We start from the raw sequence: 24,663 nt of genomic DNA, 5'->3' as shown, positions 1-24,663 counted from the left end.
CATCTTGCTGTCGGGTCCAGAACATCTATAATAATAATAATAATAATAATAATAATAATAATAATAATAATAATAATAATAATAATAATGTTCTGGACCGTCGTCAAATGTGCGGACCGCGGTGGAAACGGGTCCTGGATGGGTAATGACTAAGAATGCAGTCTGGCTGCGGGTTCAGTACCGCCAAGGCACCCAAGACGACACCACGCCGGATCTCCTGAAGGATTTGTTCCATATTAAAAATGCTTATAAGAAAAGATGGCAAAGATTTAGGGACCCAACTGACAGGGTGGAATACCTGGACCTAGCCTGGGAAGTACGAAATCGATTGCTGGAAATAAAGATTGAAAAATGGGAGGAAACTTGCCATAATCTATTAGAAAACGAGTCAGATCGCGAATTTTGGCGGATTCTCGCAGAAAACGATTCAGATCGCGAATTTCGGCTGATTATATATCTAAAACAACATTCAATTATAAATTTCAGTATAATACCGTAGCGAAGCACGGGTATCTTGCTAGTCTATATATAAAGTAACTTGTCCTGACTGACTGACTGACTGACTGACTGACTGACTGATTCATCATCGCCGAGCCAAAACTACTGGACATACAGAAATGAAATTTTGGGAATATATTCATATTAAGATGTAGGTGCTCGCTAAGTGAGGATTTTTCGATATTCCGTCGCTAAGGGGGTGAAAAGGGGGTTGAAATTTTTAAAAGAGTGTATCTATATCTCAAAACTTTAAAAGTTTACAGATGTAAAAATTGGTATTTAGAATCTTCTTTTAAAATACGGATACACGTATTTTTTTGTTTTCTGAAAACCCCAATAGGAGGGGTGAAAAAGGGTGAAAATAGGGAAAAATGGGTTGAATCACTTCAATCAGGATACCGGTACTTATATCTCAGAAACTGAAGATATTACAGACATGAAAATTGGTAATTTTGATCTCTTTAAAAAATAAAGAAACACGTATTTTTTTGTTTTTGGAAAATCCAATTAATGGGAGGGTGAAAGGGGGGTGAATTTTTAAAATGAGTGAATCTATATCTCCAAACTTTTAAAGTTTGCAGATGTAAAAACTGGTATTTAGTATATTCATTAAAAATAAAGAAACACGTTTTTGTTTTTTTTTTGTTTTCGGAAAATCGCAATAGGAGGAGTGAAAAGGGGTGGAAAAAGGGTTGAATGCCTTTAATGAGGCTACTTATATCTCAGAAACTGAAGATATTACAGACCTGAAAATCGGTGTTTGGGATCTCCTTTAAAAATGAAGAAACACGTATTTTTTTGTTTCTGGAAAATCCAATTAAGGGAAGGGGGTGAAAAGGGGGTAATATTTTAAAATTAGTGTATCTATATCCCAAACTTTTAAACGTTATAGATGTGAAAATTGGTATTTAGAATCTCCTTTCAAAATAAAGAAACACGTATTTTTTGTTTTCGGAAAATCCCAATAGGAAGGGTGTAAAAGGGTGAATAATGGGTTGAATGCCTTTAACGAGGCTACTTATATTTCAGAACCTGAAGATATTACAGACCTGAAAATTGGTATTTGGGATCTACTTTAAAAGTAAAGAAACGCATATTTTTTCGTTTTTGGAAAATCCAAATATTGGGGGGTAAAAAGGGGGGTGAATTTTTTAAAAGGAGTGTGTCTACATCTTAAAACTTTAAAATTTACAGATGTAAAAATTGGTAGTTAGAATCTCCTCTAAATATAAAGGAACACGTATTTTTTTGTTTCCTGTAAATCCCAATAGGAAAAAGGGTGAAAAATGGGTTGCATGAATTTAATGAGGATACATATATGTCAGAAACGAAAGATGTTACAGAACTGAAAATTTGTATATGGGATCTCTTTTAAAAATAAAGAAACACGTATTTTTTAGTTTTTGGAAAATCCAATTAATGGCGGTTAAACAGGTGTGAAAAAATTGGGGTGAATTTTTTGAAAGACTATATCTACAGAATATCTCGGAAACGTAAAATGTTACAGACGTAAAATGTGGGTGTTTGGAATCTCCTGTAAATGTAAAGAAACATAGGTGATTTGTTTTTGGAAACTCCGCTTAAGGGGAACTCAAAACGGGTGAAATTTTTAAATGAGAATTTTTACAGTATATCTAAAAAAACTTAACATGTTACAGAAGTGAAGAATGGTATTTTTTATCTCTATTAATCATAAAGAAACGTGTATTTTTAGTTTTCGGAAATATCACTTGGGTGGTGGGGGGGGGGGGGTAAAAGTGACTGAAAATGGTGTTGAATTCTTTTAATTAGGCTACTGATATATCAAAAATGAAGATGTTACAGACGTGAAATTTGATATTTTCAATCTGCTTTAAAAGTAAAGAAACACGTATTCTCTTATATTCCTATGAAGCGGGGGGGGGGGGGGGGGTGAAAGAATTGAAAAATTAATTGGCTTAATTGTATGAGAATACATACATCTAATAAAAACTAAAGTTGTTACAGACGTGAAAATTCGCATTTGGATCTCCTTTAAAAACAAAGAAAAACGGGGTTTTGGGCGGGAAACCATCTTGGAGGGAGGGAGTGTAAAGGAGTTGAATTCCTTTCATGAGGACACATGAATCAAAAACTGAAGAAGTTAGAGTCGTGATAATTGGTATTTAGAAGATCCTTTACTATTAAAGAAACAAGTATTTTTTGCGGGAAAGTTCACTTAGAGGGGGGGGGGGGAGTACTGTGAAATGAAGTGAAAAAAGTAAATTACTTTTATGGGGATACTTATATCTCAAAACTGAAGGTAATAGACGTGAACATTGGTGTTTGGAATCTCCCTTAAACATAAATAAACAAGCCTTCTTTTAATTTTTTTTTGGGGGGGGGATGGCATTAAATAAACTTAACGGCGGTGGGGTGTAAAAGGAGGTGAGACCAATTGATTTTACTGTTATTAATGTACTTATAAGGTGGCCATGATCGTTAAGGCGCTGAAGTCTAAAAACGGTCTAACATCGAGGTTAGCCGGTTCGAGTCCCGTTGGTCGAAAAAATTTTCACCATCAGAATGTTAGCCGGCAGGGTAGGGGAGGTGGTGGTATACAATTTCTAATCACTAGATTGCGTGCCAAAAGCCTGGATTAAATTCCAAACCTCTCCGCAGTGCTCATATGGAGTGAGGGCATATGACGCTGTTGATTGTGATTCGTCCGTCGGATGGGGACGTTAAGCCTTGAGCAGACCCCTTGGTGCTATTCGACAGGAATAGGCTATGTGCCGGCACCGGGTTTCACCCTCTCCCTACTATCATATATCACGTCATTCATTTCATCTCTCATTAACTCCTCTGATGAGGTTGACGTCAGGAAGGGCATCCGGTCATAAAAAACCGCCACGACAAATTCATCTCACCTCATACCCGACCCCGTAGGGAAACGGGACAAGGGTTGGACAAACAATGTACTTATAAGGATCCTCCGTTGCTCAGGCGGCTGCGCGCCGACCTCTCACAGCTGGGTTCCGTGGTTCAAATCCCGGTCACTCCATGTGACATTCGTGCTGGACAAAACGGAGGCGGGACAGGTTTTTCTCCGGATACTCCGGTTTTCCCTGTCATCAGCCATTCTAGCAAGACATAATAGTAATAATAATAATAATAATAATAATAGCAATAATAATAATAATAATAATAATAATAATGATGTTCCGGAGCGTCGTCAAATGTGCGGACCGCGCTGGTAACGGCTCCTGGACGGGTAATGACTAAGAATGCAGTCCGGCCGCGGGTTCAGTGCCGCCAAGGCACCCAATATGACACCACGCCGGATTTCCTGAAGGATTTTATCCATATTAAAAATGATTAAAGGAAAAGATGGCAAAGATTTACGAATCCAACTGACCAGGAGGAATACCTGAGCATAGCCCGGGAAGTACGAAATCGATTGCTGGAAAGGAATATTGAAAAATGGGAGGAAACGTGCTGTAAAATAATAGAAAACGAGTCAGATCGCGAATTTTGGTGGATTCTCGCAGAAAACGAGTCAGATCGCGAATTTTCTCGGATTATATATCTAAAACAATAAGCATTCAATTATAAATTTCAGTATAATACCGTAGCGAAGCACGGGTATCTTGCTAGTCTATATATATAAAATAACTTGTCCTGACTGACTGACTGATTCATCATCGCCGAGCCAAAACTACTGGACATGAAGTAATGAAATTTTGGGGATATATTCATATTAAGATGTAGGTGCTCGCTAAGAGAGGATTTTTGGATATTCCGTCGCTTTGGGGGTGAAAAGGGGGGTGAAATTTTAAAATGAGTGTATCTATATTTCAAAACTTTAAAAAGTTTACAGATGTAAAAATTGGTATTTAGAATCTTCTTTAAAAATAAGGAAACACGTATTTTTTTGTTTTCAGAAAATCCCAATATGAGGGGTGAAAAAGGGTGAAAATGGGGGGAAATGGGTTGAATGCCTTAAATAGGATACCAGTACTTATATCTCAGAAACTGTAGATATTACAGACCTGAAAATTGGTACTTTTGATCTCTTTTAAAAATAAAGAAACACGTATTTTTTGTTTTTGGAAAATCCAATTAATGGGAGGGTGAAAAGGGGGTCAATTTTTAAAATGAGTGAATCTATATCTCCAAACTTTTAAAGTTTGCAGATGTAAAAATTGGTATTTAGAATCTTCATTAAAAATAAAGAAACACGTATTTTTTGTTTTCGGAAAATCGCAATAGGAGGAGTGAAAAGGGGTGAGAAACGGGTTGAATGCCTTTAATGAGGCTACTTATATCTCAGAAAATGAAGATATTACAGATCTGAAAAATGGTGTTTGGAATCTCCTTTAAAAATAAAGAAATATGTATTTTTTTGTTTCTGGAAAACTCAATTACGGGGAGGGGTGTAAAGGGGGTAATATTTTAAAATGAGTGTATCTATATCTCAAAACTTTTAAAGGTTATAGATGTAAAAATTGGTATTTAGAATCTCCTTTAAAAATAAAGAAACACGTATATTTTGTTTTCGGAAAATCCTAATAGGAAGGGCGGAAAAGGTTGAAAAAGCGGTCGAATGCATTTCATGAGTCAACTTATATTTCAGAACCTGAAGATATTACAGACCTGAAAATTGGTGTTTGGGATCTCCTTTAAAAATAAAGAAACACATATTTTTTGTTTGTGGAAAATTCAATTAATGGGGGGGGGGTGAAAAGGGGGTGATTTCTTAAAATGGGTGTATCTATATCTCAAATCTTTTAAAGTTTATAGATGTAAAAATTGGTATTTTGAATCTCCTTTAAAAATAAAGAAACACGTTTTCTTTTGTTTTCGGAAAATCCCAATAGGAAGGGTGTAAAAGAGTTAATAATGGGTTGAATGCCTTTAATGAGGCTATTTATATTTCAGAAATGAAAGATATTACAGAACTGAAAATTTGTATATGGAATCTCCTTTAAAAATAAAGAAACACGTATTTTTTAGTTTTTGGAAAATCCAATTAATGGCGGTTAAACAGGAGTGACAAATTATGGTGAATTTTTTGAAAGACTATATCTACAGCATATCTTGGAAACGTAAAAAGTGGGTGTTTGGAATCTCCTGTAAATGTAAAGAAACATAGGTGATTTGTTTTTGGAAACTACACTTAAGGGGAACTCAAAAGGGGTGAAATTTTAAAATGAGAATTTTTACAGTATATCTAAAAAACTTAACATGTTACAGAAGTGAAAAATGGTATTTTTATCTCTATTAAACATAAAGAAACGTGTATTTTTAGTTTTCGGAAATACCACTTGGTTGGAGGGGGGGTAAAAGTGACCGAAAATGGTGTTGAATTCTTTTAATTAGGCTACTGATATCTCAAAAATGATGTTACAGACGTGAAATTGGATATTTGCAATCTGCTTTAAAAGTAAAGAAACATGTATTCTCGGAAAATCCAATGAAGGGGGGAGGGGGTGAAAGAATTGAAAAATTAATTGACCTAATTGTATGAGAATACATACATCTAATAAAAACTAAAGTTGTTACTGACGTGAAAATTCGTTTTTGGATCTCCTTTAAAAACAAAGAAAAACGCGTTTTGGTGGGGAAACCATCTTGGAGGGCGGGAGTGTAAAGGAGTTGAATTCCTTTCATGAGGACACATAAATCGAAAACTGAAGAAGTTAGAGTCGTGATAATTGGTATTTAGATGATCCTTTACTGTTAAAGAAACAAGTATGATTTGCGGGAAAATTCACTTAGTGGGGGGGGGGGGGGAGTATTGTGAAATGAAGTGAAAAAAGGAAATTATTTTTATGGGGATACTTATATCTCAAAACTGAAGGTAATAGACGTGAACATTGGTGTTTGGAATCTCCCTTAAACATAAAGGAACAAGCATTCTTTTAATTTCGGGGGTGAGGGGGTGGCGGTAAATAAACTAACGGCGGTGGGGTGTAGACGGAGGTGAGACCAATTGATTTTACTGTTATTAATGTACTTATAAGGATCCTCCGTTGCTCAGGCGGCAGCGCGCCGGCCTCTCACAGCTGGGTTCCGTGGTTCAAATCCCGGTCACTCCACGTGACATTCGTGCTGGACAAAACGGAGGCGGGACAGGTTTTTCTTCGGATACTCCGGTTTTCCTGTCATCAGACATTCCTGCAACACATAATAGTAATAATAATAATAATAATAATAATGATAATAATGTTCCGGACCGTCGTCAAATGTGCGGACCGCGCTGGAAACGGCTCTTGGACGGGTAATGACTAAGAATGCAGTCCGGCCGCGGGTTCAGTGCCGCCAAGGCACCCAATATGACACCACGCTAGATCTCCTGAAGGATTTTTTCCATATTAAAAGTGATTATAGGGAAAGATGGCAAAGATTTACGGACCCAACTGACCGGGAGAAATACCTGAGCCTAGCCCGGGAAGAACGAAATCGATTGCTAGAAAGGTAGATTGAAAAATGGGAGGAAACATGCCGTAAAATAATAGAAAACCAGTCAGATCGGGAATTTTGGTGGATTCTCGCAGAAAACAAGTTAGATCGCAAATTTCGGCGGATTATATATCTAAAGCAATAAGCATTCAATTATAAATTTCAGTATAATACCGTAGCGAAGCACGGGTATCTTGCTAGTCACAACATAATCCCACAAATAATAAAAGTAAAGAGAACTGTGGTGAATACGAATCACCACATATGATGAACCAACTGAATCCCTTCACTTGAACAAAACTATCAATGGATTCTCACAAAATGTAGCTTCAATAAAACAATAATTGTATAAATATCATATTCAAACACTTCTACCACCTGAAAGAGAAAAACATATAACTCAAATAATGGCTGCATTTTTTTTAATTTTCTCGTTGCTGTGTGACTAGCGATCCTCATCGTGCCCCCCAAGGTTTGAAGTGGTGGCCGCGGTTCCGCCATCATTAGGTATCCTGTAAAACAAAACCCTATCTATCGCATCATTAGGGGTAACAATTAAATATTCCTACATTAATTTCACCATAGCTTGTTACAAATGTGGAAACCAAGTAAAAATACATCTCCTACTAAAAGATGAATATTTTGTCTGAGAACCTTCATTTTCTTTACCAGCCAGCATAGAAATCTCGGCTCGCTTGTCTCCTTTTTATATGCTGCAGCCTCTCGACTAGACCGCCATAAATCAAGTTGGACAGCGCCCACAACACGGGACAAGAACCTACTTAAAACAAACTTCTCCACAAAAAAATACATTCTCAATGCATCGTTAGTGGCTCATGGTATTAACGCAATAACACTGATGCACTTATTAATATGCTAAAATCAGCTCGGGCGTTCATCATATCTTATAAATATTTCTCAATATCATGCCGCTATATCATTTCAATATACACTTAAGAAAATGGAATTTGCAACACCATGACGGCATTGGTGGTTTGTGTTGATTTTCAAGATATGGAACGATGCCATGTAGGTATGTAAACAATTACAGTTTCAGACCCCTTGGATTGTTGCTACAGAACTCCCCACGTGATTGGTCGCGGAGGAATCAACTCCAGTATACGGACTCTGGTGTAGCGTAGTTGACTTGCAGTCTGTGCAGTGAAGTGTTCCCCGTCAAAACATGCCTCGACGACAGAGAAGAGCACGCTATCACGTGTTGGCCGACAGGCATCTACGGTACAACGTGTATGGCAGCAGTGGTCAAATGAAGGTACCCACACTCGTAGACCTGGCACAGGCCCAGCGCGACAGACAACTGTGACAGAGGATTGCCGCATCATTCGGATGGCCCATGTGGAACCCCATGCAACAGCAGCGCAAATTTGAGCAGCTGTGGCACCCCACGTTATACAACAAACAGTTGGTAATCGCCTGCGTGCAGCTGGCTTACGAGCCCATGTCCCTGCAGAAGGTCTTCCATTGACCCCACATCAGCGACATGTAAGGCCCCTGGTGTCGAGAAAGATCGACGTGGGTCGATGAAAGGCAAAGGGTTGTCTTTAGTGATGAATCACGCTTCTGTCTTGCCCGCAGTGATCGCCGGAATCGTGTGTGGCGACGTACCGGGGAGAGGGGCCGCCCGGATCTTACTGTCGGGAGGCACACAGGGCCAACACCAAGCATTATGGTGTGGGGAGCTATTGGCTTTAATGTGAAATCACAGTTAGTGTTTGTTGAGGGCACTCTGACTGCTCGACTGTACGTTGATAGGGTACTCAATCCAGTGGTTGTCCCTATGACGGCGAACATTGCTAATGGGATGTTTCAGCATTACAATGCCTGGGTTCACACTGCACGCATCTCCGGAGAAGCTCTCCACGACATCACAACCTTAGAATGGCCCGCCAGATCCCCGGACCTCAGTCCTATTGAGCATGTGTGGGATATGATGGGTCAACAACTGGCCAACCGTCCTCAGCCACCCACAACTCTGGAACAACTGACCTGTGCAGTGCAGCAAGCATGGGCCACAATTCCTCAGGAAGCGATCCAGGGCCTTATTGACTCCATGCCTCGACATTTTCATCAATGTATTGCAGCTCGTGGTGGGCACATCCTGTATTAATTGTTGTCCAAACTTACGGTCAGAGGGACCTGAAAGTGTAATCATCGAATCACAACCGAACACTCGTCCTGCATGTTCAGTTGCAGCAATATAGCACCACTCCTCCTTGGTGTTGCAATTTCCATTTTCTTCAGTGTATTTCAACCTCGCAGAAGGCCAGATTTCAGACACAGTTCCATCCATCGCAGAGTTAACATGGTTTCCCTATTTCACAGGCTAACATTTACCATTACCTCAAACAGAGATATAAGAATGTATATTTAAAATGAAGTGAATCTACTTTCAGTAAATCGGCATATAATATCAAACGAAATAAATTAACTTATGCACCATTCCCGCGTCCAGGTGAGGATACATGAGATCCAGACTAGCTCTTGATAAATGATTCTATCTGATTAATGTTGCCGGGTTGTGGGTTCCGCTTGAGAAAGTACGCCGATGGCCTATGGTAAATCTCAACCTACGCAGAAGGACGTCTCCACCACGCTGTCAGTCGGATACCATACTTGCATGTCGCCAAAATTAATCGCAAATATCAGGTCAATACGATATTTCAACTGATTCGCCTGTGTCACCAACGAAAATTGCAATTACAAATGAGTTATTACAGTCTTACATCTAGTTTTTATACTAAGTAGGCATTAAAAGAATTATGGAGTTTCACTATTCAACTTTTATTGACTATTCAGTCCAAATACTAAGGAAATGTTACCTAACATATCGTTGAAAATGCCTCACACAACGTAGAGAGCTTTGTAATGTTATAAATATCTCAATCAGTTACAGTTAAGTTGAGATAAAAAAGAATTAAGTTTGGAAAACTTGTAATAAGTAGCTGAAATCTAGGCCATAATTATCGATTCATTAATACCTTGGCCCGTTGAAAATCTAAGTCATATATAAATAATGTTCGAAGAATCAATTGAAAAATTAAAACATATTAATCAAGTAAAACATACTAAATAGAGTTGTAAGAATTAGATGCATCCAATTGGTTAAAAATGAAAGGAAAATTACACTCATTACTATATACATCATTCCAGATTATAGTCTTTAATCAGAATGTAGAACGCAGTGAAAATAGCCAGATAAATAATTCATTAAGATTTGGAATCTCTTCTCTCTGAGCTGAATTGCTCCTCAAAGTCATTTAAAGTTCTGTCGTATAACCTTTAACTCAAATATGACTGGTGAAACGAATGTCACTTTGTGCTAAACCTAATATCTGTGTCCATACACAGTAGAAAATCATATGGGAAAGCAATATCTGTTTTCTAAGGACTTCAGTTAAATAATATGCTTGTAAGTTCCCTTCGTTTTCATGTTTCATAGGATCTGATCTCCATATAAGCAAATTCAGGTCCGCTCTAAGTCGTGATTGATTTCAAATTAATACTCTCATATGGCTTATGTGGTTAATTCTCATAATTATTACCTTAGTCCATGGTTAAAATTCAATTTAAGTGCGTATCTGGCTGAATGTAGCATTGCCAAGTGTATTTTATTAAATTTCTAACAAATTATACCACAAGTGGAAAAAACTGGCATGTTAGAAGACTCTACCTTCATCTAAAAATCCGTATATGAATGACTAAGTCACCAGCGATGTGTCAACATGCTCACATAAAATCAGGAATTAGGTTACCATGTGTGAGAGTACTTGAAAATGGTCATAAATAACTCAGTGAAGGCCTAAATATTATCATTACTAGCCTCTTGGCTCATTTGATGATCCTACATATTCAAAACAATACTGTATTGATGGCATTGAGATCGTATCCTAACCTACTTTGAGTGTATCTGGGAATAAAAACAGCAATTGAAAGCAGTACGTTTCAATATATATCTTAGAATGCATAATTTGCACGTACTATCATCTCACAGAAGACTACTATGACCAACCTCTCAAATAAAAATAAATATCACCATCACAACTTAACATCCGCTTATATTATTACTTCATTCACTATTTATCATTCCAAATATCACGTAATATCCATATCTATGCATTACAAGCACCCATCTCATTAGATTCGATGGATATGTGCCATAACCTTCACATATAAAAACATTATTCTTACCGTCATAGTGTCAAAGAAAAGCGTATCATAATACTAAGCTGTGCTACGATATTTCGTCGTAAACATTCCCTAAATATGATCTCTTAGCTTGCTATTCCGATAAAGCCATCACACATATATATTGACACTCATATTACACTTTACCACTTCACTGATAATGATTAAAAATATCTATTACTTTCTCTCACACCACATTGATAAAGTTGCGAACGGCTTTCACTGGTATATTACGCCTACATATGGGATTGACAGTAACATCAGATGAATACCTACATCCATGTAATTGCACTTCGATATATTATATCAACACATAGCCAAAAATAAAGGTTTCTACTTACGAAAAACGACTCATAGGGGACTTAACTTTGCTTATTGGACCCTGTTTGCCATCTCGCTGTTGGTCATCGGGAATGGTAGGCCTCGCTCCATGGTTCTGCTTTAGGTAATCGGGTCCATCTCGTCTTCTCAGCTGATTTTCAATCCTCCTGGGTCATCAACATCGTAAAGCGCCACCATAGTCGGAGTAGTCTTTGCCTTGGCCTTTTACAACATCATAGTGGTCTCTGGTACGTTTGGAACAGAATAATACAATGTATTAGTTAGTGTTGTCATCTTGCAATTTATCTTCGTTTCGTAATGCCTATGATATCAGAATAAAATGTGCTCTGGAACGATTAGTCTCAATGTAGTAGTTCTAATTGTGCTATTATTTGTAAAAAACTCTCTCGTTTGCAGAGCGAATGTGATTTCTCCGTGCTTATTAGAAATGCACTTGACAGCTGGTTGGACTCTGCTGTCTACGATATGCAGTATCAGACAAATATAAAACTTCTAAGTCCAGCCGTGACGTATTTGCTGCACCAGACTTGCTAACTCCTTTTGCTGGTCTTTAAATTTCGCGCAGTTATTTAATCTCTAAAGTTGACGTTGAGCGTGCTGCCGCGGATTTTATCCTCCGTCAATATGTGATCTTAAAATCTGATAATCTGGCTTCTTTCTTTGCTCGACTCTGTCTTGCTCGCAGTAGTACTGAATTGTGAAGAATGTTCTAATGGAAGTCTCTTTTTTTAAATAATTGGTTTAAATAATCTGCTTCTGTCATTCTTTTTTCACAGCCTTCTAAGTATGGTTCTTTCGGTGACTACCGGTTGAAAGGATTATCATTTCGGTTCGTATCGATGTTAGTTGCTTTCACATTGACATTTTAACGGCTTGAACTCAATTTTTGTTCCTACTGATGCAAATATAGAACGGTGAAATGGCACACTTAATTAAAAATAAAAACACAAAAAAAATTACACAGGGACCTAGCTAATGTTAGGAGGGTGGAGTTTCGAACCCGGGCACGACGAACTCATCACACACAGGTTATACAGCCACTTCTTAACCTAAAATGTAATAAACTCTACAACTTTACATTATGAAGAGAGTGCTCTGACTATCCCCACATTTAAAACACTGTCCTCAGGCAATAGTGAAGATCGTATCGTCATATTATCCTGTTTCATATAGAATAATTAATTCAGAGGAAAGTACCACATTCACTCACCAAAATTAAAAGGCTCTCCCCCCTTTCCTATCAGCACTCCTGACCACAAATATCCCCAGTACATGCTCATGAAATGACGTAAAATGGGCTATAATACATGCAGTTATCCTTACTTGTTTCCTTCCCATATAACCTCAAGTAGTTAAATTGAAAGGGATCCTACTGACTCCTCTAAGCAAACTAATCTGACAATTCAACATTTATAACATTATATTAACACTATTTGTACATTCTCTATCTATTTACAAAGGGAATATTAGCATTACAAAGTCATAAGTTGGTACTCAACAGCTGTTTGGTCCTCCGTTGTTCAAGTCCTGAGGGACCAGCAGGATGCGTCTATTCCATGTCGCCGCGGTGGGAGGTCACGGGTTCCAGATGTCCCTCGGTGACTCTTGAAGAATCCATGGTCTTGGGGCCATGAACACTGGAAAGATACTACTCACACCGGTTTTCACAAAGACTCCTTCTTCACACGTCACAGTTAAAATTCCCCTTGTTATTGATATGATTGCGATCTTCTGCAGAATGAAAGTTGCATATTTGTTAATCTGATACCGGTCACAGCTAGGCTACCTCAGTCAGACCATGGTAGTACAGAGATCCTGGTTTCATCACTGCAATAGTTTAATAATCTGAACTAACGTGACATTGGGTTCCTATGTTTTTTTAAAACCCTGTCTCGTATGTCTGTTTCACTGTACTCGACTACAATTACGCCTTTTATTTAAACCTAGGAATTTCATTTTTGTCCGTATTGAACTGAGAAAGGATGATAGGAAAACTTAAAACGGTCCACCTTTTCAATACAAAAATGTTATAGTTTATTTATAACATGTATTTGTACTTGGAACTAGTTTCAACGCTGATTTGCGTCATCATCAGCCAAAATGTGGGAATAGGCAAGCATGTAGGCATTTATATTACATAAGGCGTTACATTAAACAATACACATCTTACAAGGAGATAAAAACAGGGACGAGTATAGATGATGATGATGATGATGCTTGTTGTTTAAAGGGGCCTAACATCGAAGGTCATTGGCCCAGGGACGAGTATAGAGACAAATGAATCGTTGAGAAAAAACAAAAGTTAAGCATATTAAAAATAACCTTAACCACACATCTTGCAGTGCAAAAGTGTTCTTCTTGAATGATTCCTGAATATAAAACACACGTGCACACATTTCTGAAGAGCCAGCAGGCAGGACAAAGTAAAGTGAAACCTTAAGAGTTCTCATTTTTCTATGTTCTGACTAACTAATGAAGTCTCCCTTGAGTTCCTGATAAACATACAAAACAGGAAATTCTCCTTCACTCTCAACAATCATTCAAGACGAATATTTTCGCACTACAAGATGTGTGGTTAAGGTTATTTTTAATATGTATAACTTTCCCTGTTTTCATCTCCTTGTGAGATGTGTATTGTTTAATTTCCTGTTGTGTATGTTTATCAGGAACTCAAGGGAGACTTCATTAGTTAGTCAGATCATAGAAAGAATGACGAACTCTTCTCAGAAGAACTCTTAAGGTTTCACCTTACTTTTTCCCCGCCTGCTGGCTCTTTAGAAGTGTGTGCGCGTGCGTTTTGTATTCAGGAATCATTCAAGGCAAATATTTTCGCACTGCAAGTTGTGTGGTTAAGCTTATTTTTAATATGTATAACTTTGCTTTCTCAACGATGCATGTGTTTCTACATTCGTCCCTGTTTTTATCTCCTCGTAAGATGTGTATTATTTAATGTAACACCTTGTGTAAAAAACTGGGTTATATGAAGGAGTTATATCATGTTAAAAATCATGCTTTCACGTCTCTGGACAATATTTAAAATGAAATTTTACCGTTGGTCTTTATAGCTATTGTTGAGAGTGAAGGAGAATTTCCTGTTTTGTATGTTTATCAGGAACTCAAGGGAGACTTCATTAGTTAGTCAGAACATAGAAAAATGAGAACTCTTAAGGTTTCACTTTACTTTGTCCTGCCTGCTGGCTCTTCAGAAATGTGTGCACGTGTGTTTTATATTCAGGAATCATTCAAGAAGAACACTTTCGCACTGCAAGATGTGTGGTTAAGGTTATTTTTAATATGAATAACTTTTGTTTTCTCAACGATTCATTTGTCTCTATACTCGTCCCTGTTTTTATCTCCTTGTAAGATGTGTATTGTTTAATGTAACGCCTTATGTAATATAAATGCCTACATGCTTGCCTATTCCCACATTTTGGCGGCTGATGATGACGCAAATCAGCGTTGAAACTAGTTCCAAGTACAAATACATGTTATAAATAAACTATAACATTTTTGTATTGAAAAGGTGGACCGTTTTAAGTTTTCCTATCATACAATTACGCCATCGTTTAGCACGATAACTTAGTCCTGGAATTATGTTTATATTACACGGACTTTCGTGCTACTTTCTCGCGCGTCTATCCTCACAATTTTTCAGATTACTCACGCACACACCACGGACTCTCTCTACCACGGGAGATTAATTAAAGGACAGTTTTCTCCGTCCGACATTCGGCACATCACAGCGCCACAGTTTCGTGATACGAACATACGACTTAGTTCACGTAATTACGTGGCGCGTCGCAACCGATCCGTAATTCATACAGCACTATCGCTCAATTACAGTTTGCTACTGACAATTCGTATGAGAAATTACACAATTTTTGCACTTCCGTTTATATCCACATTTTCTACACAAAGACAAAAGGAAGTCCGACCACAGAATGGCCGTGCGGTTGCCTCATAGACTCTCTGTCGACTACCAAGCCACCCTCAGAAGTGCAAGCGTATATGGTCTCACATGGGGTGGTGGGTGAACAGATATGCGGTCCCCACTCCAAATTTGAGATCTCAAGATCCATTAAGTCTATGGAAATCAACGATGCGTCAGATTGTGTGGCCCGCCAATCACTAATACATGATGTAGTGCAGAACGCAAAACGATCAGTAGTATAATAATAATAATTCGGCCATCTAAATCAAGGGTCCAATGGGGAATCCCTATTGGCTGCCTGCTTCGTAGCTAGCGTTGTGACGCTCCGGCAGCTTATGTAATTCCTTTGAGGCATAATTTCATAAATGATGATATATTATTTTGTTTTATAATTTTGTCAATGACCAAATATCTTTACTGTTACTTCGATGTATGCTTCATGTTTAATTTAAGCATTATTTTCCCAAAAGTACTTCCAAAATCACCTTCTCACATTGGCTCTACTGTGAGTCAGCATTTGTTTTAGGGGCGGAGTCAGCTAAATATATTTTTCCTCCTTGTCTTCCCTCATCATGCGCTCTCACTTTAGGGGTTTTATCAGCTACAATCCGCGTGAGTTTGGCATCTTGCTGGCGAGGCTGTTGCGCAATATGATGAAACTGAGCTCCCGTCCTGACAAAGAAGCTCCAAGCATATACACTCCCCACATATTAATTTCGTAATAAATATACATAGGGATGATACAGTCACAATATATATATTCAGAGATTTGTAGTCTAACAGTATAATTGCCGTGTCATATCAATTTTTTTTTGTTAAACAAGAATAATACTTTACCAGTTGTACCTTCTATTTGTTTCCGGCAGCTTGATGGCGAATGCATGTTGTTGCAAACATTGACTTGGATGGCATTCGTTAGATGTTTCAGGAGCAAAAGAGCTTCTCATTTGGAAACTATTTAAGTCATTCTGTCTGTTCTTAGCAGTGTCCTGCTTTCTGTGCTGAGATCTTTTTCACGCCTGTATACCACATGGCATTGCAGTGAGGCTATCCTTCAGAATCTTCAACCTTTTATATACAGTAATTATGATTGCTGTTTTAAGGGGTCTAACATCTAGGTTATTGGTTTCATATCTTTTCATTATGTATGTATGTATGTATGTATGTATGTATGTATGTATGTATGTATGTATGTATGTATGTATTTATTTATTTTACGACAAAGATGACATTTTTTCTGGTGATAGATATTTTTTAATGCTCAAGTACATCTTGGGTACTTGATCAGTGACTTAGTTTTTTGATGGATGCACCTTTCTTGTTATTGATTTATAACTACTGGTACTTGATATTGTATGTATTAAGTCATTCCCCTTCATTGTTCTAGATCAAAGTCTGTTTTCTAGTCTAATATTCGCCTTTTATACAGTGGAACCTCGATTCTCCATTTTTTGGGGGACCCTGGGAAGAAAGCTGTAAGATACGGGAAAACAGAACCGGGAACGAAATTAAAACCATCAACAATTTGTCTAAACATCAAAATAATTAAATGCGTATAATTAAAATCTAACAAACAGCCATAAAAGAAACCAAACTACAGCCCTAATGGGCCTCGGCCTACAAAGCGACCGCTGCTGAGCCCAAAGTTCTGCAGATTACGAGGTGACGCATGGAAGACTTGGGAGAAAGGAGACGAGCTGCTCGACTAAGTGGTATGTTCCGGCTGTCACTGGAGAGATAGCGTGGAATGACATCAGTAGATGAATATGTTTGAGTGATGTCTTTAAAAGTAGGAAAGATCTCAGTATGAAGATAAAGCTGGAATTCAAGAGGATAAATTGGGGCAAATATTCGTTTATAGGTAGGAGAGTTAGGGATTAGAATAACTTACCAAGGGAGATGTTCAATAAATTTCTAATTTCTTTGCGATCATTTAAGAAAAGGCTAGGAAAACAACAGATAGGGAATCTGCCATTTGGGCGACTGCCCTAAATGCAAATCAGTAGTGATTGAGTGATTGATTGATTGTCAGTGTGACGAATTCTTTCGGCCATTATTCCTGGCTCTCTAGACCAGAATGGCCATCTCACCGTTAGATCGCTCCTCAGTTAACGTTAGTCACGTAAGCTGGTGGACCTAGAACCACCCCTCACATCCAGGTAAAAATGCCTGACGTGGCCGATGTATCGAACCCGGGGCCTACGGGTGAGAGGCAGGCAAGCTAGACCATGTGACTGGATTCAAACATTAATTACATGTGTTACAAATCTCGATACTTTACATTCACTTTTACCGGAAAACTTCGTCAGTTTCCCTTGAAAACTTCTTTCATGTCAGCAACTCGATGATCATCCAAGCTCATCGGAATATCTAATAAATAATGCCAAGCCGAACAGCAATCGACCGCAAGTAGTTTTTAATTCTCTAATCTAATCAAATAAAACACATTAGATACAAAAGCGCCCAACATGATGGCGAAATCCCTTTTTTTAATCTTCCATGGTAATTTGGTCACCGGTAGGCTAATACTGTTTGTATTAAGTTTCTGAAAATCTTGTACCGCCTACAGCGACTTTTAAAGGTTATGTTGTTGAACTCGAGAATATGATTTCGAATGTATCGATTCTTAAAAGTTCTCCAATGCATTAAATATTCAGTTCTGCCCGTCACTAATCATACGCAGATTGGAGAGAGAAAATAATCCCATCAAAACTCCAGAATTTTTTCTTTTTTTTCGTAACCTAAAGCTGAGCTGGAAAGCACGCTCGCTGCACAAGCCAGTGCGAGTGGGAAATGATACGAACTTCTTAAATGTTACACTGCAGAAATATAATGAATGCTGTTTTTGTAAGGACTTTTTAACATAAATACGCAAATGTAAAAATCTCCGTCTTGTATTAGGATCAAAACAGTAATGGTGTTATATACATAGTTGAAAAAAATTAGGGAAACTTATTTTTGAACATATTCCATGCTCCACAAAACAAAACCTCACACCCAGGTATATTACCAACTAAACCTTTATTCTTTACCGTTGAAGTATACAAAAGAACATTGATGGATTCACGTTCATTTTCAGAATACAAACGGAAATGTCCAAATAAGGGCGAAAACAAGTGATAATAGTCCTCCAGGGTGGATTTTTATCACAGTTGGAGAGCTTCAGTATGGTGTATGTCTTCCACTTGCATGGCATGCTCCGTATAAGTCGACGGAGGTCACGTTGCGGTATCAGGTCCCATTCTTCAATGACAGCATGTTTGAAGTCTTGGAGAGTCTGTGGTGGAACAGGACGCCCACAAACACTTCTGTCAAGCCTATCCCACACATGCTCGATGTTATTAAGGTCGGGACTCACTGCTGGCCATTCCATCCCTTGAATGTCCAGTTCTCGCAAGACAGCTTTAGTGATGCGCGCTACATGAGTCCTGGGATTGTCGTGCATAAGTACAAATTCAGGGCCAACACTGTATGCAGCAACCAACACATGCTGTTGCAGTATCTTCTCGATGTACCCTGCAGCGGTAAGATTACCACGGACGTCGACAAGAGCCGTATGGCCATCAATACTGATGCCACCCCACACCACCCATCACAGTACCTTGTCCGAATCTGTCGCCTTCCTGGACAACATTTGGCATCTACTGCTCACAACGGCGTCTCCATACATGTTGTCGTCCATCAGGCTGTGTCAGGCGAATCTGGACTCGTCTGTAAACAACACAGGTCTCCCTTGGCGAAGTTGCCATTTGACGTGTGTACGGGCAAACAGAAGGCGAGCTGTGCGATGTTGCTGCGTTAAACGGGGCACTCGACCAGGACGTCTGGGTAATAAGGACACTTCTCTTAACCTGTTCCTTACTGTCCGGTTAGACTCCGTGACTCCAGTGACCCTCCTGAGGTCTTGTTGCAGTTCTCTGGCAGTTGCTGAACGACGCTGCAACGCGCAGATGGTCAGATATCGGTCATCCTATGGGGTTGTCATGCGTCCATGACCTTGTCCAAGCCTCCTTGTGAACTGGCCTGTCTCATTGTACTGATTCCACAAGCGTTGGATAACTGGAGTGACATTGAGATCCACAGCAACACGACAAAAAGTCCATCCTTCCTGGTTCAAAGTGACGGCCCTTGCGACTTACCTCATTAAGATGTCTCATGGGATGTGCTGGTTTATGTTCAGCGTGCTCAAATGACCGCAGTAGTTTGCGTTCCTCACAACGACACATGGACGCACTGTTGTTCACTATCTTTTGAGGGGTCACCTGACAGTTTAATGCATGGCTACGCCTACAGATGGAGTAAATCTTTGATTTGACATACCTTGAGTAGCTAAGGTCTCAAGGTATGCTGTATGACCATTGGAAATCCATCTACCAAATTAACATTCACATACCAGACGTTACAAAACATATTCCCCTAATTTTTTTGAACTGTGTATGTAAAGTGTAACATTCCTTTTGGTCTTGAGAACGCAGTCGTATCCGATGATATTATAATACTCTATTCGTGTTAGGAAGGATCAATTTCAATTCCTGTCTGAAAGCCCAATGTCTATATTATATAGTGCCCTGTAGGAAGTGCCGATAACCTGTTTGGCAATACAATAGAAGGTAGTAAAAAATAAACATCTAACCCAGGACATAATTTGGATGTTTTACAAGTACGAACATTGGACGAAGCTCGTTCTGTCTTCAAGTAGAGCTATCGAAATACGCTCTGTCTCCTTTCAGTTGTTGTGGCCACTCTGCTTTACAATTTCCAAAGATTCCCTAAATAATACCAGCTGAATGTAATGCTAAGATGGTCCCTTAAGCAAGTTCACCGCCAATCGCTTTCCCAGTACAGTACGGTACTTGCTCTAATTACCGCAATGATGGGACATTTACGTCAAAATCGATGGGTATGTCGTAGCCGTCCTTTCGTGAGATACGTTTTCTTGAAAAATGCTTGGTCGAAGATTTAGCATTGATGGGACTGAAATTTCTTGACGGTTGATCCGGGAAATCGTTTCTTCGAGGAACAGATTACGCAGGATTTTTACAACATGATTTAATTAGGATGATCGCAGGACCATGTAATTTGAACGAATTATCCGGGAAAACATAGTTTCTGGGAACGGATTATCGAGGTTCCACTGTATAATGCAAATCTAGGTATTTTAAGACTGTTAAAGCAACATACATCCATTCTGAAGGTGTGTTATATTTTTATTTCTTATAGAACCATTATGAAACCAATAATTCAATGTTAACGTAACATTTCTATATAACATGGCATATTTGAGAAAGGTTGAAGTACCCTGTTATTTTTATATTTCTAGTGTATTCCTGCGTGACTGCAAGGAATGTGTGTGTGTGGTGGCTTGTGGACAATTTCGTACTCGTGACTGTAGAAAATTGGATATTTTTCTGTGCTGTGCTACCCAGCCAATAATAGAGTCATCAACAAGCATGCACTTTGGTTGTTATCAACTGTATTATGAAGGAATAGAAGGTAAGCTTTGTGTTCTACATTTATTATTTGTATAATTTCTATTATTAAGTCATTGCTTATATTTGAAAAAAAAAAAAAAAAAGTGTGGAATGATTTGGTCTATTTTGAAAGTATTAATTCATTTGCTTCAAATTATAGCGTTTGTATGTCATTGTTCTAAGGTTTGTTTCATGGATTAAGTGTGGCCAGTATCGAGTAATCGGGAGATAGTGGGTTCGAACCCCACTGTCGGCAGCCCTGAAGATGGTTTTCCGTGGTTTCCCATTTTCACACCAGGCAAATGCTGGGGCTGTACCTTAATGAAGGCCACGGCCACTTCCTTCCCATTCCTAGGCCTTTCCTATCCCATCGTCGCCATAAGACCTATCTGTATTGGTGCGACGTAAATCAAATAGCAAAAAGAAAATAGGTTCATGGATTTTTGTATCATCATCCTCTTGGATTTTTGTATCTGATTATAAGGTATAAGTGTGTAAAACTGTTATCTCAACAAGTTCTACTTTGCCAAGCAGCTGTAGAACATACTGTACATTTTGTAATTTTATGTTTTATTAATTATTACAATTTGCTTTACGTTGCACCGACACAGATAGGTCTTATGTCAGATGGGATAGGAAGGGCTAGGAGTGGGGGCAGGAAGTGACTATGGCCTTTATTAAAGTACAGCATTTGTCTGGTGTAAAAATGGGAAACAGTAGAAAACCATCTTCAAAGCTGCTGACAATGGGGTTCAAACCCCCTATCTCTCAAATGCAAGCTGATAGCTACATGTCAAAAACCACCCACCCACTCGCTCGGTAGAACACAACTGTGTAGTCATAATGAAACCGTGGATATGGATTTACACTTTCAGGTTCTTATTTTTAATTATTTGATTATTTCTAATCGCTAGATTGCATGCCAAAAGCCTGGATTCAATTCCAAACCTCTCTGGAGTGTTCATGTGAAGTAGAAGCATATGACGTTCATGGTGATTCGTCCATCAGATGGAGCCGTTAAGCCTTGAGCAAACCCATGGTGTTATTAAACATGAGTAGGCTATGTGCCGACACCAGGTTTCACCCCCTACTTATATCATCATCATCATCATCATCATCATCATCCCAATCCAGATGCACAGATCGCCCATGGACGAACATGTCCTTGGATACTCCCAGCACTAAAAGCCATACGCTTAATGAATAAAATGACTGCATCCCATGAGGTCTTCGAAGTTCAGCAATATTGGGCATTATCACCACTTGGATGGGTAATGTGTGATCTAGGCTAGAGAAGGGGGAGCAGCAGCAGCATAAAGGAACTGGCCACTGTACTGCATGTCAGCTTCACCTCAGGATGCCTGGTCATTGGCCCCTGGCTTAACTGGGTGTATGACTAGGTCATCAACATCCAGGTTGAGGTAAGAGAATGGTTTGCTATCATACTGAGGTGAGATTGCTCTGTTATCTTACTGTTTTGAGGGGCCCGATTATCAATATAGTGGTAGTGAGGGTGTTCAGGAATAATACAGATACCCTCAGCTATCATCGTAGGTACATACGAAGCAGAGATAAAATAGTATACAATATTAGTTGATAGCTCAAACATAGACGTGGTAGAAGAAGCAGCACGATATAATAATCATAATAATAATAATAATAATTTATAGCAGAATTTGCGCAGTGAGAAGGAATAGGACCAAGAGAAAGTGACAGGAACAAGAAAATCTCGAATTTAACAAAGCAAACAGGATATGTATTTAACAGATAATAAAAATAGTAAACATTTTTCAACAAGTTTAGTAAATCGCAGACAAGAGTTTGCTAGACTGAAATATATAAAGGAAACCTTGAAAGACAAGGAAAATGTGCCACATTTACAATATAAAACATCAAAACCGTATGAATAAGTATAAAGGGTACAATGAAGAATAATATAAGTCGATATAGAGGAAGCAACCTGAAAGAAGAAGTGAAAAGAAGGAATAAAGGATAAAAATGAAGTAGGGATTGAACTGGGAAAGGGATTCTCTTCGCCGGGTGAAGTTACACTGCAGAATGTGTTAAATAAACATATACCAAAAGGTAACGATGGTCCAAGGAAACAGATATTGTGATCTCAAAATTCTATTGTCCGTAGTACAGTTCGTGTTTGAAAGGTTTTAGTCGAAATAATGTCTTGCATATATATTTGATTCACAATTAAAATATCAAGGAAGGTTCAACCTTTTCAATACAAAACGTGTTGCATAAGATGTTCACAACATAATATTTATTAAATAGTTAGAACCGGTTTCAACGCTCATTGCGTCATCATGGTAGACTCCTTTTTCTTAAAAGCTAGAAGAACTTGAGTAATATATGATGATGTGATATGACACATAAAAGCATAGTGGTTTGATGGGTAAGTATTGTGCATAAAATTGAACTGATGCTTTGAACATAAAAGTCTGAATATGATGATAAAACGATGTACTAAAAACAAAGTAGTAAAATTGTCCACTCTTCTGATGTTCAATTCAGGCACGTAAGTCCAGGTCCGATGTTATATAGCAGTAGCAACAAAAAGATTTTGTCGAGGCCGGGACACCTGATGTTGGGCGATTGAATAAGGTTGATCTTCGAATTAGTCTCAGCTCAACAGGGTGGGTCTTGTTTAGCGTGCTGAGTGTGTGGTGTAAGAAGAGTTGTGGACCACAACACCACACACTCAGCACGCTAAACAAGACCCACCCTGTTGAGCTGAGACTAATTCGAAGATCAACCTTATTCAATCGCCCAACATCAGGTGTCCCGGCCTCGACAAAATCTTTTTGTTGCTACTGCTATATAACATCGGACCTGGACTTACGTGCCTGAATTGAACATCAGAAGAGTGGACAATTTTACTACTTTGTTTTTAGTACATCGTTTTATCATCATATTCAGACTTTTATGTTCAAAGCATCAGTTCAATTTTATGCACAATACTTACCCATCAAACCACTATGCTTTTATGTGTCATATCACATCATCATATTTTACTCAAGTTCTTCTAGCTTTTAAGAAAAAGGAGTCTACCATTTGTATTCAGCCATGCAAGAGTTATTAATGCAATTTTTATGACATGTACTTTGCCCATTTGTGATTTTTGTAGCTTATGATGACGCAATGAGCGTTGAAACCGGTTGTAACTATTTAATAAATATTATGTTGTGAACATCTTATGCAACACGTTTTGTATTGAAAAGGTTGAACCTTCCTTGATATTTTAATTGTGAATCTCAGTTCAATACGGGAAAATGAAGTTTTTAACTTATAATATATATTTGATGCCGTAATAAGCTGGCCAAAGTAAAGTTCAAGTGGGGCAGATGGCCCAATGAAGAATTTAATGTCCAAATAACATTATGATAAAACTTGCTCACCGGATAACCTGAAGAAAATGACAGTCCAGATGGTAAATGACAATATCGAACATAGTAGTAGTAGTATGGCTGCTTCCACCACTCCGTAACGAAGCCAGACTCAATATTTTGAACGGTGGAGCGAGATTATATAGTCGTACAGAAACATCGAGAAGAATAGAGAAGTTGAAAACCAGCATATTCCAGAAACGTCATAATCACGTGTCCAATAGAGGTTAGCGCAAGCACACACACAGGTGGAGGAGGCGGTGCGTGGAGAAGAAGATGACGTCAGGATCACGTGATGAACAGAGTAGGCAGGCGACAGGTGAGCATAGCAGAAGAGTGAATGAAGCAGTGGTGGCGTGATCGGCGAAAACCAGCATGCGAAGGTAGGATGTATACG

General features: G+C 38.6%; 1 protein-coding gene across 2 annotated transcripts in view; it reads left to right on the top strand.

Annotated features, from left to right (window-relative positions):
- The window catches only part of LOC136862724 (protein XRP2), a 304,026-nt gene that overhangs the window by 37,527 nt on the left and 241,836 nt on the right, over positions 1 to 24,663 (top strand). For both annotated transcript variants that reach the window (XM_068226503.1, XM_068226502.1), the window contains exon 3: positions 20,721 to 20,893. In XM_068226503.1, coding sequence (XP_068082604.1) covers positions 20,721 to 20,893 — 173 coding nt within the window. The remainder of the gene's footprint in view (positions 1 to 20,720; positions 20,894 to 24,663) is intronic.

This window comes from Anabrus simplex, chromosome 2 (assembly GCF_040414725.1).
Source record: "Anabrus simplex isolate iqAnaSimp1 chromosome 2, ASM4041472v1, whole genome shotgun sequence".
Taxonomy (NCBI): Eukaryota; Metazoa; Arthropoda; class Insecta; order Orthoptera; family Tettigoniidae; genus Anabrus; species Anabrus simplex.
Note: the sequence above shows the minus strand (reverse complement) of the source record. Positions and strands in the feature narration are given on the sequence as shown.